The 15,376-nt window shown below is 45.0% G+C and overlaps 1 protein-coding gene across 1 annotated transcript in view; it reads right to left on the bottom strand.

The window, feature by feature from the left end:
• The window catches only part of DNAAF3 (dynein axonemal assembly factor 3), a 41,678-nt gene that overhangs the window by 12,596 nt on the left and 13,706 nt on the right, over window positions 1-15,376 (bottom strand). Inside the window, exons 5-6 of the mRNA XM_075280170.1 lie at window positions 10,851-11,027; window positions 10,601-10,723 (exon numbers count right to left, since the gene is read on the bottom strand). Coding sequence (XP_075136271.1) covers window positions 10,601-10,723; window positions 10,851-11,027 — 300 coding nt within the window. The remainder of the gene's footprint in view (window positions 1-10,600; window positions 10,724-10,850; window positions 11,028-15,376) is intronic.

Genomic DNA, 15,376 nt, shown 5'->3' with positions numbered 1-15,376 from the left:
AGTGCGGCGCATGTGCGCCCACTTTCGCAAGTCGACAGTAGCCGCTGCTAGCTTAAAATCTCTCCAGCAACGCCTGCATGTGCCACAACACCGGCTTTTGTGCGACGTCCCCACACGCTGGAACTCAACGTTTCAGATGTTGAATAGAGTGGTTGAGCAGCAGAGACCTTTGATGGAATACCAGCTACAAAACCCTAGGGTGCCACAAAGTCAGCTGCCTCAGTTTCACATCCATGAGTGGCCATGGATGAGAGACCTTTGTGACATCCTACGGGTCTTTGAGGAGTCCACAAGGAGGGTGAGCTCTGAGGATGCGATGGTGAGCCTTACAATCCCGCTCTTGTGTGTTCTGAGAGAATCCCTGATTGACATCAGGGATAACTCAGATCACACAGAGGAGTTAGGGATAGCATCCGATCCGTCACAGCTGGAGAGTAGGTCCACACATCTGTCCGCTTCACTGCGTTTAATGGAGGAGGAGGAGGAGGAGGAGGAGGAGGAGGAGGAGGAGGAAGAAGAGTTGTCCGATGATGTGATGGTGATACAGGAGGCTTCCGGGCAACTTCGAATCGTCCCATTGTTGCAGCGCGGATGGGTAGACATGGAGGATGAGGAGGAAATGGAGATTGAACTTTCCGGTGGGGCCAGAGGAGTCATGCCAACTAACACTGTGGCAGACATGGCTGAGTTCATGTTGGGGTGCTTTACAACCGACAAGCGTATTGTCAAAATCATGGAGGACAACCAGTACTGGATCTTTGCTATCCTTGACCCCCGGTATAAAAACAACATCTCGTCTTTTATTCCGGTAGAGGGGAGGGCCAATCGCATCAATGCTTGCCACAGGCAATTGGTGCAGAATATGATGGAGATGTTTCCAGCATGTGACGTTGGCGGCAGGGAGGGCAGTTCCTCCAGTAGGCAACCAAGTTCTCACCGGTCCACACAAACGAGGGGCACACTGTCTAAGGTCTGGGACACCTTGATGGCACCCCCTCGCCAAAGTGCCGCCACGGAGGGTCCTAGTGTCACCAGGCGTGAGAAGTATAGGCGCATGTTGCGGGAATACCTTTCCGACCACAGCCCTGTCCTCTCCGACCCCTCTGCGCCCTACACGTATTGGGTGTCGAAGTTGGACCTGTGGCTTGAACTTGCCCTATATGCCTTGGAGGTGCTGTCCTGTCCTGCCGCCAGCGTCCTATCTGAGAGGGTGTTCAGTGCAGCCGGTGGCATCATCACTGACAAGCGCACCCGTCTGTCAGCTGAGAGTGCCGACCGGCTCACTTTGATAAAAATGAACCACCACTGGATAGAGCCTTCATTTTTGTGCCCACCTGTGTAAAGCACCCCAACATGAAACTCCATGTCTGTACTCAACCTCTCCAATTCCTCCGCATCCTCATACTCATCCACCATAAGCGTTGCACAATTCTGCTAATACTAGGCTCCCTCCAACATGATTTCCCCCAACTCTGCTGGTTAGAGGCTCCCTCCACCCTGATTTCCACCAACTCTGCTGGTTAGAGGCTCCCTCCACCCTGCTTTCCCACAACTCTGCTGGTTAGAGGCTCCTTCCACCATGAATTTGCCCAAACTGGGCTGTTTAGAGGCTCCCTCCACCATGAATTGGTCCAAACTGGGCTGGTTAGAGGCTCCCTCCACCATTAATTGGTCCAAACTGGGCTGGTTAGAGGCTCCCTCCACCATGAATTTGCCCAAACTGGGCTGGTTAGAGGCTCCCTCCACCATGAATTGGTCCAAACTGGGTTTTTTAGAGGCTCCCTCCACCATGAATTGGTCCAAACTGGGCTGGTTAGAGGCTCCCTCCACCATGAATTGGTCCAAACTGGGGTGGTTAGAGGCTCCCTCCACCATTAATTGGTCCAAACTGGGCTGGTTAGAGGCTCCCTCCACCATGAATTGGTCCAAACTGGGTTTTTTAGAGGCTCCCTCCACCATGAATTTGCCCAAACTGGGCTGTTTAGAGGCTCCCTCCACCATGAATTGGTCCAAACTGGGCTGGTTAGAGGCTCCCTCCACCATGAATTTCCCAAAACTTGGCTGTTTAGAGGCTCCCTCCACCATTAATTGGTCCAAACTGGGCTGGTTAGAGGCTCCCTCCACCATGAATTGGTCCAAACTGGGGTTTTTAGAGGCTCCCTCCACCATGAATTGGTCCAAACTTGGCTGTTTAGAGGCTCCCTCCACCATGAATTGGTCCAAACTGGGGTGGTTAGAGGCTCCCTCCACCATTAATTGGTCCAAACTGGGCTGGTTAGAGGCTCCCTCCACCATTAATTGGTCCAAACTGGGCTGGTTAGAGGCTCCCTCCACCATGAATTTGCCCAAACTGGGCTGTTTAGAGGCTCCCTCCACCATGAATTTGCCCAAACTGGGCTGGTTAGAGGCTCCCTCCACCATGAATTGGTCCAAACGGGTTTTTAGAGGCTCCCTTCACCATGAATTGGTCCAAACTTGGCTGTTTAGAGGCTCCCTCCACCATGAATTGGTCCAAACTGGGGTGGTTAGAGGCTCCCTCCACCATTAATTGGTCCAAACTGGGCTGGTTAGAGGCTCCCTCCACCATTAATTGGTCCAAACTGGGCTGGTTAGAGGCTCCCTCCACCATGAATTGGTCCAAACTGGGGTTTTTAGAGGCTCCCTCCACCATGAATTGGTCCAAACTTGGCTGTTTAGAGGCTCCCTCCACCATTAATTGGTCCAAACTGGGCTGGTTAGAGGCTCCCTCCACCATGAATTGGTCCAAACTGGGTTTTTTAGAGGCTCCCTCCACCATGAATTTGCCCAAACTGGGCTGTTTAGAGGCTCCCTCCACCATGAATTGGTCCAAACTGGGTTTTTTAGAGGCTCCCTCCACCATGAATTGGTCCAAACTGGGCTGGTTAGAGGCTCCCTCCACCATGAATTGGTCCAAACTGGGGTGGTTAGAGGCTCCCTCCACCATTAATTGGTCCAAACTGGGCTGGTTAGAGGCTCCCTCCACCATTAATTGGTCCAAACTGGGCTGGTTAGAGGCTCCCTCCACCATTAATTGGTCCAAACTGGGCTGGTTAGAGGCTCCCTCCACCATGAATTTGCCCAAACTGGGCTGTTTAGAGGCTCCCTCCACCATGAATTTGCCCAAACTGGGCTGGTTAGAGGCTCCCTCCACCATGAATTGGTCCAAACTGGGGTTTTTAGAGGCTCCCTCCACCATGAATTGGTCCAAACTTGGCTGTTTAGAGGCTCCCTCCACCATTAATTGGTCCAAACTGGGCTGGTTAGAGGCTCCCTCCACCATTAATTGGTCCAAACTGGGCTGGTTAGAGGCTCCCTCCACCATGAATTTGCCCAAACTGGGCTGGTTAGAGGCTCCCTCCACCATGAATTGGTCCAAACTGGGTTTTTTAGAGGCTCCCTCCACCATGAATTTGCCCAAACTGGGCTGGTTAGAGGCTCCCTCCACCATGAATTGGTCCAAACTGGGGTTTTTAGAGGCTCCCTCCACCATGAATTTGCCCAAACTCTGCTGGTTAGAGGCTCAATCCACCCTGATTTTCAAAACAAATGTTGGTGCCAACCTCAACTTACTACAAGGGCCAAATTCACTGCTGGTGACAAGCTCTCCTCACTGCAAGTGCCAAATACACATGTTTCAAGGTGTTTTCCTACTGTCAGAGAGGTGGTATTGAGTGTGTAAAGTGTGTAGTTGTTAGTCTGTGATGTTGGGGTAATAGAGGGTCTTTGGTGTGTTAGATGCCCCCAGACATGCTTCCCCTGCTGTCCCAGTGTCATTCCAGAGGTGTTTGCATCATTTCCTGGGGTGTCATAGTGGACTCGGTGACCCTCCAGACACGGATTTGGGTTTCCCCCTTAACGAGTATCTGTTCCCCATAGACTATAATGGGGTTCGAAACCCGTTCGAACACACGAACATTGAGCGGCTGTTCGAATCGAATTTCGAACCTCGAACATTTTAGTGTTCGCTCATCTCTAGTGATGAATGTTGAGAAATTAAATGCACAAAGAAACCCCCAAAAACCGCTATTATAGAAAAAAGTCACACCTGCGCCCGGTCTCTGCCTAAGATCCCCCCCCCCCCCCAACAGAAACCTGAATGCAGGTGTGAACCTAGTATTAGAAAGTGTTTGGTGAACATACTTTATAGCCTGTTTTCTACGAAAAGGAAATGAAACCGGTTGAGAAAGTGCTCCCTTGCAATACCCTAAGCTTTTGGAGAATCCATACACATTTGTACAAGCAGCATCTATGGGTGTAGCACTTGCCAAAAGGTGGGTGGAGGTCAGGTCATATGGCTGTACCTCCATGTTTTATACCATCTAGAACAGAGATTCTTGAGTCATATGACAGCAGAGTACCATCTCAGCTCTAACTATAAAAAAAACAAAACAAAACACATACCAAGATCGCCATTTGGGAATGCATTTAGTTATATACCAACGAGTTTTACTTGAAAAACTAAAATTCAGAATCAATTTTAAAAAGGTTTGCCAATTTTATTGCAACTGTTACACATTAACCTGTACTCCCAAGCTTATACTATAATGCTTATACATAAAGCTTTAGAAGCCAAAAAAAGCAAAATTTTTAGTTAAACCATACTAGGAAAAAAAGCTAGCTGCAAAAGTATACATACAGACATTAATAAGGAATCTCCTTGGAAGCAAGTGAATTTGTATTCAGGGGAACAGACTGGAGGATCTGGCAGGTCTGTATCCTCACAGACATCTAGTAATCAGCCAAATGAATCCAAAGTGTATTATATTTAGTACAGCAGATAAACAAGCTGCAATGTCTTAATGTGCCCCTGTAGAGGCGCTGAAGTGTCCTGATAATCAGCCTCATTTTCCCAGTCAATGAAGATAATTTGGTCTCTGGAAAGATCCAGGTCTCCTACAAACGCTATCTATTCACAACCTGATTAGAAGTCCAGAAATACAAGAGGCTTTATGACTACAGGAGGGGGGCTGGGAGGGAGTAAGAGGGGCACAGATGACTGCACAGTTTTAAGCGAACGGATCACTTACATTTGGTTGACCAATTAAAGCTATACACTGCACATTTCTATTTGTAGTTATTTTTACATTATTTCAGTTTTTTCATTCTGCTGTATTTTCATAACTATAAGGGCAGCCATATTGCCTGAGCTGATGCTTTAAGAATGAATTTGGGTTAGAGAAGGTACACAAATTGAGAGTGCTGTGAGCATGCTCAGTCATGCATAAAGGTCACTGCGGAAAGTGGTAGAAACTGAGCTGGTTTCATTGCCTATCACCTTTATGTAAGGGTTACCTTTCAAGGTCAGACAGGACACACGTACAACTGCACACAGACCCTGAAGACAACATCCACTTTCACCTTAAGTGTGTTTGACGGCACTTCCTTGAAATCCATGAATAAGGTAACCCATAGCTTCCAACCGTCCCGGATCCAGCAGGACAGTCCCGATTTTACACTGCTGTCCCGCTGTCCTAGATAGCTTATGGTTTGTCACGCTATGCCCCCGAAGTGCTTTGCTGTTAAACTTTTGTTAGGGTAGGGTAAGGGCTAAATGGTAGATGCTAAATCCTAGTGGGCTAAAGGACCTTTGATGACATTATGACTATGTGATGAGACTTGTGTGGGCTGAGCTATTCTGAATACTACAGGATACACAGGAATAGAAAGCTGCTGGGAACATAGACTGATGGAAAGTAAGGAGGGGAGAAGACACCATCTGTGAGCAAAAGGAATGGGGGGGGGGAAACAGGGGGCAGATGAAGGAAGCAATTAAACTGGGGGCAGATAAAGGGGGACATTAGGCTAGTGGAAGGTGAAAGGGGAAATTAAGCTGGTGGTAGATGTAGGGGGGCAATTAAACTGGGGCAAATGAAGGGGGACATTAAAATTGAACCAGACTGGGGGACAGATCGAGGAGTAGACATCAAACTGGGGGCAACTGGAGGAGGACATTAAACCGTGGCGGGGGGGGGGGGGGAGCTGGAGGGAGACATGTCTGCTTCTAGTTGTCCCCAGTTTAGTGTTCCCCTACAACTATCCCCTCTGTTTAATGTCCCCCTCCAGCTGCCCCAGTTTAATGTTCCCCTCTAGTTTCCGCCAGTTTAACCTGGAGTACAAGGAAAGGGACTTAATACTGTGGGGCAATTGGAGGGGAACATTACAATGTGGGGGCATATAATGTTCGGGTGACTGTAGATTCATTATACTGTATGAAGGCATATGGAAAAATGGACAAGAATGAGGGGCGTTAACATAGAAGTGGGTGTATTTCTCTTGTGATGTTAAAATAGTCTACCTAACTGAAGTCCACTTGTGATTTCACAGGGCCATAGCTGACTGAACCCACTTTTCATAGAAACCCATTTATAGCATAAAAGCTTAGCAGCATGTAATAAGCTTTTGATGTAATAGTTGCTGGCAGCCTAGTTGTTGTAATCCCACTTGTGAAGTCATCGAGGCGTCTAAGAGATCAAAAGTTGTTTACATGCAAGCTAAATTTTTAGATTACAAATGGGTTTATCACAAGTGGGTATATATATGTCACGGCAAAAGTGCTATGACATCAAAAGTGGGTTTCAGTCACCCAAGGTCCTATGACATAAATGGGCTTCAGTTGGCTAGACGGCTATGATATCACAAGCTTAGATCAACTAAGATGCTGCAACATAAGTGAAATGCAGCCGGTTAAGCTGTTGTGACATCATTAGGGGCTTTGTGTCAGCTATACTGCAATGACATCACCAATGGGCTTAAAAGGAGGTTCTCTAAGAATTGGTTAGACAACAAGTTAAAAATAAAGTCAGGGTATCTGCTCCAATACATAGTGCATCCTATTAGTAAGGAGGCAGGAGCTTGTTTGGCTTCTGGGTGCTATGTCTGTGGAGGAAGAATGCTCACTCACTGCTCTTTTTGTATAAACAATCTTGGGCAGGTTCCCAGCTGTTGGGGAGAGGGGGCAGAGTCGGGGGGGGGGGGGGGTATGTCACACTTTTTGCAGGAGGATCTACCTCAGAAAAATGCTTCCCATTCATTTCAATGGGTGTCAGTAGTAGATTTGGACCTATGACCCACTGCCTTGAAAAACCCATTGAAATCAATGGAGCTTTTTTCTTCTTTTCAGTTTTAACAGGTCCATAGAGTGTGCTGGACAAAAAAAAATAAATAATAATATTAATAATAAAAAAAAAAAACTACAGTGAGTGTAAAAACAGGTCAAAAAGGGCTTCCCAATTCAAAGTCGGGACATCTTATTTGTTTCTTAACAGCCTGACGACTTCTGGAGCAGTCATCATGGCTGGACAAATATAAGAAGATGGTAGAGCAGATGAGAATCTCCTGGTACTAATGCAGCCATGATCACCGCTTCATAGACTATAAAAACTAATCAGAAATCATGAATATTAATCTCCCCCATGCGGATCCCTCAAACGGAAACCCGAACGCAGGTGTGAACCTAGCTTAAGGCAAGAGACGGCAATACAAGTTTCAGTCAGGAGATTTGCTGTTACATTGCAAGTGTCCTTTGTACTTTTTTTTTTTGTGCACAGGGTCCCTCTTTTTTGGCATCTGCCCCTTTATTATCTTAAAGTGGACCTGTCATCAAGTAGAAAACGCTAAGCATAGATCATTTGTTTCCCCAGAACAATCTGGTGTTTCTTCGTAAAATCTGTCTACCCATTCAAAAGATGGAAGGTTACATAACCAAAGCTCCGATTCTCCATGTGCGGAGGAACCTTTTATTTTTTTAGAGGTTACCACCCACTAGGAATCAAAGCTATAACCTTCCAGGGGCCATATCTTTTGAATGGGCAGATGGATTTTGAAAATAAAAGCACCAAATTGATCAGGGGCACAGCGAGAATCAAAGGATGCGTGACATTTAGCATTCTGTACTTGGTGACAGATCGACTTTAACTCTGTGTATGAAAAGGATGACTTCAGAGAAGGATGTGGTCATTACAGAACAAGGAGTGAGAGCATACTGATAGGACACTTAAATGCAATGGAAATATATATGTCTATACCTAATGTATCATCGGAAGAGCAGAAAACTTGACACCATTAAAATAATATCCAGGAATTGTTTCAAGCGGTCCATACACTAGACTCATGTCAGTGGATGTCACAGATTTAGAAAGATTCTCTAGTCTGGAAGTCTAAGGGGGTTGGCATTTTAGCTCATGAAATCAATTACATTACTTGTATATAAGCAGTGCTACATAGTGACTAGCAGCTGCTGATCTTTATTCATTTTTCTTTTGTCACTTCATGTTACTCATGGAGATATACCCTGTGTATATGCCCTGCTAAGGCATGGAGACCTCATAGAAGGGGAAGGATCTGCCATTCGAGAACGCTCCTTTGGAGATCCATATCAGCAACTCCCATTCTGGAGAGCCTGAGTCATGCTGAATGGTCGCAAAGTACAATTTCTACGCAGCGGCAGCAACCCAGAATGAGTTTACCAGGGGGTGCCAAGACAGAACCAGGGGTGACTGGCTAATGGCCTTGGCAGCTGCACTTTGAACTAGATGAAGAGACCGGCCATTTACAGTAAAGCGAGGCACAACATGAACCAAGTTTAAAGAGTGATCCTCTCTGTTCAAGTATACAGAATACATAGGACATTTTTCTAGACAGCTTTCTTTGTGGCATAATGGTTTAGTTACAGCTTATGGTGAAACTCCCAAACAAAATGCCAAAACTGACTGCCAATCTGTAGTGATGGTTACTAATGCAGTGTGACACTAAATGAACCGTGGAGAATGGTTGAAGAGTGAACTTAAAAAAAACTGGAGGTGTAGACCTGTGCTTTCCAAATCAAATCCTTTATTATGCTCAAAACAACACGTCTTGGAGACATACACTCACCGGCCACTTTATTAAGTACACCATGCTAGTAACGGGTTGGACCCCCTTTTGCCTTCAGAACTGCCTCAATTCTTCGTGGCATAGATTCAACAAGGTGCTGGAAGCATTCCTCAGAGATTTTGGTCCATATTGACATGATGGCATCACACAGTTGCCGCAGATTTGTCGGCTGCACATACATGATGCGAATCTCCCGTTCCACCACATCCCAAAGATGCTCTATTGGATTGAGATCTGATGACTGCGGAGGCCATTGGAGTACAGTGAACTCATTGTCATGTTCAAGAAACCAGTCTGAGATGATTCCAGCTTTATGACATGGCGCATTATCCTGCTGAAAGTAGCCATCAGATGTTGGGTACATTGTGGTCATAAAGGGATGGACATGGTCAGCAACAATACTCAGGTAGGCTTTGGCGTTGCAACGATGCTCAATTGGTACCAAGGGGCCCAAAGAGTGCCAAGAAAATATTCCCCACACCATGACACCACCACCACCAGCCTGAACCGTTGATACAAGGCAGGATGGATCCATGCTTTCATGTTGTTGTCGCCAAATTCTGACCCTACCATCCGAATGTCGCAGCAGAAATCGAGACTCATCAGACCAGGCAACGTTTTTCCAATCTTCAATTGTCCAATTTCGATGAGCTTGTGCAAATTGTAGCCTCAGTTTCCTGTTCTTAGCTGAAAGGAGTGGCACCCGGTGTGGTCTTCTGCTGCTGTAGCCCATCTGCCTCAAAGTTCGACGTACTGTGCATTCAGAGATGCTCTTCTGGCTACCTTGGTTGTAACGGGTGGCTATTTGAGTCACTGTTGCCTTTCTATCAGCTAGAACCAGTCTGGCCATTCTCCTCTGACCTCTGGCATCAACAACGCATTTCCCCCCACAGAACTGCCGCTCACTGGATGTTTTTTCTTTTTCGGACCATTCTCTGTAAACCCTAGAGATGGTTGTGCGTGAAAATCCCAGTAGATCAGCAGTTTCTGAAATACTCAGACCAGCCCTTCTGGCACCAACAACCATGCCACGTTCAAAGGCACTCAAATCACCTTTCTTCCCCATACTGATGCTCGGTTTGAACTGCAGGAGATTGTCTTGACCATGTCTACATGCCTAAATGCACTGAGTTGCCTCCATGTGATTGGCTGATTAGAAATTAAGTGTTAACGAGCAGTTGGACAGGTGTACCTAATAAAGTGGCCGGTGAGTGTATAGTCCCCTTTTTTAAGTGCAAGAATGTATGTGCGTCGCGTTTTGAGCATAATAAAGGATTTGATTTGGAAAGTGCGGGTCTGCACCTCCAGTTTTTTGAAGTTCACTATTCAACCATTCTCCACGAGTTCTCCTATCGCCCAGATTTCCTCAGGTCTCGGCGCCCAAAGGTTCTGCAGCCTTCCAGGATACCATTTGATTGGTTGTTATAAGCACTTAAAGCAGTTGTAACTTCTTATAACTGTATCAGGTGAGAGTAAAACTGTAACAACTTACCATTTAGTTATCGCTATGTAAACTCTCTACCTGTGAATTTTCTACCGGTCCTTTAACAACACCTTCACCCCCAAAAAACGTGATACGAGTTTATAAAACAGGATCACACTATATGCCACTCGACAATGTCCCTTTTCTTTTGAAACTACATGAACTGGGCAGTGGAATCTTTATTTACGGCATGATGAGCAGAGGTAAGAGTGGCAAGATACTTACATGTGTCACACTCATATGAGAAGCCAGAGTTTTATTAGGGACATCATAGATTCCTTCACGTATCATAAACGCAATACCTCTCTCTCTCCAGTGACTGTATTCCATGGCACTAATCATGGGCGCCTGCAAAATAAGGCATAGACACACTACATCAATACACAGACAAAAGAGACAAACCTAAAAAGTGCAAAAATGTGAAACCTGTACACACTGTAAAATGGCGAGCAGTATACTAAAACCTGACACTCACCCCTCGTTCATGTAGCTTCATATTTAAGTCCCAGTCATAAGCACCTCGCCTGGAGTCGTAGCGTTTGCCCAAGAACTGACGATTTTTTACATCCCAATATCTCTCAATAGGGAAGAGATTCGGTTCAGGTGTTCGCCAGAACTTAAAAATATATTCCAACTCGTCTCTTTCTTTGAACTGTTAAGAGAAAGTTACAAAGTTGAAATAGGAAAAGGATTTTTAAAGTTAGTTTTGCCGGAGTCTGTACCAAGTTTATGAGCGGTCACAAAATACAAAAATTTGGGGAAAGCAGAAAGTAACACTTTTCCACTTTCTATGCCAAGATTGTGTCAACTACAGAGGCTACAACCAACACTGAAAAAAAAAGTAGGTTTTTTTTTTTAAATAAATCAAATATACATACAAGTAACTTGCTGTCCATTACGTCCACTTACCCAGGGTGTAAACAGAGCAGCTCTTGTGGTGCTTGTAGACATCAGACCTAAGCAGCACCCAACTCCACTCCTCACAGGTCACCATCTCCAGGCTCTTTACTGGGGTAGTTGAATGTTACTAGGAGTCTTTACAGAAATGAGTAGTAGAAGGAAGCTCGCAGTGTACAGACAAGTTTTTCAGTGCAGCACAACACATAGCTGCATTTCTGCTCACACATAGGTTGTGTTTAGCTCATATAAAACTAGCGTGGTATAGGGAACAGTTTTAGCATAGTTACCCAATGGTGTATTCCCTGCAAGTAGGTCCCAGTAAGAAGCTGTCATTCACAATGGAAATACTAACAAACACTAACAAACGTGACTAGAGCACAAAATAATCCAAAATTACAAAAGATTTTATTAAATAACCATAAAATTACAACAAGAAAAGGAGGGGGAGACAGAAAAATGCTATCAGGTACAACAATGCCCAGCAGAAGCAGGTTTGTATGAACAATGTGGGTAAGTATCTATAGTATGTCACAAACCATCTGTATGATGCATATATTCATGTATAGATATATAAATCTATGAAAACACAGTACATCACAAAGAGTAAACATACACGTATAAGTATATGTACTAATGAGCACATATAATAAGCAATATGGTGTATATCATGCATTGCAGGATGTCCAAGTAGTGTACATGTGAGGGCATGGGAACATGTAACTAACTCAATAAACCGTGGACCAGGACCACTGTACAAAAACAGTTACATAATAGTAAAAATAGGCTAAGGTAGAGGATGTCTTTATAAAGCAGAAGTACTGTAGTCCTAACACGTGTGAACAGTATAAGGTCCTCATTAGTACATATACTTATACGTGTATGTTTACTCTTTGTGATGTACTGTGTTTTCATAGATTTATATATCTATACATAAATATATGCATCATACAGATGATTTGTGACATACTATAGATCAGGGGTCCTCAAACTTTTCAAACACAGGGCCAGTTCAGTGTCCCTCAAAACACTGGAGGGCCGAAATATTTCGCCTCTGGCGGAAAAAAGGCTAGGTTCACCCCTGCTCCTCAGTATGCCCCCACCCCACAGTATTATATGCTCCTCAGTACCCCCCACTATTTTGTATACTCCTAAGTACCCCACACACACACACTGTATTATATACTCCTCAGTAACACCCCCCACTGTATTATTTACTCCTCAGTACCCCCCCACTATATTATATGCTCATCACTACCCCTCCCACTATATTATATGCTCATTAGTACCCTCCCCCCACTGTATTATATGCTCATCACTACCCCCCCACTGTATTATATGCTCATTAGTACCCTCCCCCCACTGTATTATATGCTCATCAGTACCCTCCCCCCACTGTATTATATGCTCATCACTACCCCCCCCCCACTGTATTATATGCTCATCAGTACCCTCCCCCCACTGTATTATATGCTCATCAGTACCCTCCCCCCCACTGTATTATATGCTCATTAGTACCCTCCCCCCACTATATTATATGCTCATTAGTACCCTCCTCCCCCCACTGTATTATATGCTCATTAGTACCCTCCCCCCACTGTATTATATGCTCATCAGTACCCTCCCCCCACTGTATTATATGCTCATCAGTACCCTCCCCCCACTGTATTATATGCTCATCAGTACTCTCCCCCCACTGTATTATATGCTCATCAGTACCCTCCCCCCCAACTGTATTATATGCTCATTAGTACCCTCCCCCCACTATATTATATGCTCATCAGTACCCTCCCCCCACTGTATTATATGCTCATTAGTACCCTCCCCCCATGAATATTATATGCTCATCAGTACCCTCCCCCCACTGTATTATATGCTCATCAGTACCCTCCCCCCACACTGTATTATATGCTCATTAGTACCCTCCCCCCACTGTATTATATGCTCATCAGTACCCCCCACTGTATTATATGCTGATGAGCATATAATACAGTGGGGGGGGGAGGGTACTGACGAGCATATAATACAGTGGGGTGTGTACTGAGGAGCATATAATACAGTGGTGGTGGGGGGGGGAGGGTACTGATGAGCATATAATACAGTGTGGGGAGGGTACTGATGAGCATATAATACAGTGTGGGGGGGAGGGTACTGATGAGCATATAATACAGTGTGTGTGTGTGTGTGGGGGGGGTACTGATGAGCATATAATACAGTGGGGGGGGGGGGAGGATTATCTTGTGCTCTATTCACGTTTGTTAGTGTTTAGCTCATATGGGCCCTGACAATTTAGATTCACACTTGAGGTTTAATATAGTAGCTTTTGGGTAAAGCAGTTTGCAACTGAACTAACAAATTCCACACAGGCTGCCAGCCAAAATGGTTGCATCAAAACTCCTGACCAGCCTTCATTTTTGTGTGCCCCATAAGACTGGTTTCACACGGAGTCCCCAATAGCAGAATATGTGAGAGCCAGATTTACTAGCCTATACAATATGCTGTGAGACAGACTCCTGGCATTATTGTTCTCCTTGATGTTAGGACACTACAGGGCTATATGCAGCAGAGAGGTAGAGAGTCCTAGCATCACAGAGAATAAGAATGCCAGATTTACTGGCCTATACACTATCCTGAGGGGGACAGATTTATGGGAAATACATGGGAAGCACATATACTACTTTCTACTCAATCCAAAAGAAAAAAAAAAAGCCTAAGATACTTTTTCTTCTCCATTATAGTAATGAGTCACTGGGGTGGGGCTAGAACCTGTGATGTGGTATTGGCATTTATTTTACCTTTAACTTTAATTTTTTTTTTCTTTTTAACATTCTGCCCCATTAAGGTCATAACAAACCTCTGATGCATTTTTACAGTATTTTTTGTGTGGCTATTTCCCCTGTAATTGGGGCTGATACATTTAGGAGAAATGCCGCCTTCTAACAAACTGTACAGCTGACCTCAATAACTCCTACAGTTCCTGGAACCTGGATGGGTCAGAGAGGAGCCGCATCATAGTGGCTTCCATAGCTCATTGAGCGCTGTGGCTGTCCGAATGCAGATACAGCTGGCTCTCTGGTTTTACAGCTGCAAAATCTTGTGCTGGTGGTCAAGAACCAGAAAGGCCTCATGGAATAAACTGGGAGGCGACATTCTTTTCCTAATCGGCGTCAGCCGCTACTTCTTGAATTATTGCAATAAGTAGCAGCTGACATTTTTTACTCACCTGTCCACACTCCTGTACATACAGATTTAGCTCCCACCTCTAGGCGGTGCAGCAGATATGTCCAGACGTCTAGTGCTAGTATGTGTCCAAGAAACATGTACGTGATACCCACATGCACTTTCATTTTAAGCTCTGCTGCTATGACAGCGCCTTTCTGTTCTTTGGGTCTAGGGACATCAAAAGGCTATTGGTGCACATTTACAGTATAGTATATAGTAGAGCAAATGAAATCTTGTCTATAGGTCATGTCCATAGTGCAATTGACATAGGAACTCTTGGTATTAATGTTGGTGGGAAAGATAAGCCAACAATACACCTGCCAGTCCAGTTTAGACCTGAACAGTGATGTGGACTGTAATGTCCCAGTACTGCTCGTCCCATTCCCTTTAATAGTCCTTGCAAACAGAGATGGTATGGACATTTGCATATGAAGTAAAGGGGTATCTCCCCATTCCTTCCTATATATTTAATACATATATTTATTTCACAAGATCCAGCACACAGGGGGTCTATTAATGCACCATCTTGTGGATGTTTTGTGAACTGCACCTGCCTATACTTTTCATTTTAATTTATGTCTGTGATTGCATCATCCTAGTGTGTTAATGTAAAGGAGTGTCCAGTATGATCAGGTGACCTTCAGAACCAATCAAGCTCCCTTGATTGGCCTGGAGGAGGAGTCTAGTTACAGCACTCTCTGGAGAGTGTTGGAAACCCTGTTGATCGGTGTGTGTGCAGAGATCTGCACATGTGGAGCAGGGTTGGACATGTTAGCCAAGCATCAGGGCACTTGAACCAGAGATGTCTCTTCCTCTGTGCTCAAGATTCTTCTCAGAGAGTATTTTCCTCTGAGACCCCAAGTCTGCAAGTACTAAAGTATA

The sequence above is a fragment of the Leptodactylus fuscus genome, chromosome 6 (assembly GCF_031893055.1).
Source record: "Leptodactylus fuscus isolate aLepFus1 chromosome 6, aLepFus1.hap2, whole genome shotgun sequence".
In the NCBI taxonomy this organism is placed as follows: Eukaryota; Metazoa; Chordata; class Amphibia; order Anura; family Leptodactylidae; genus Leptodactylus; species Leptodactylus fuscus.
This window is presented reverse-complemented; position numbering and strand designations above follow the sequence as displayed.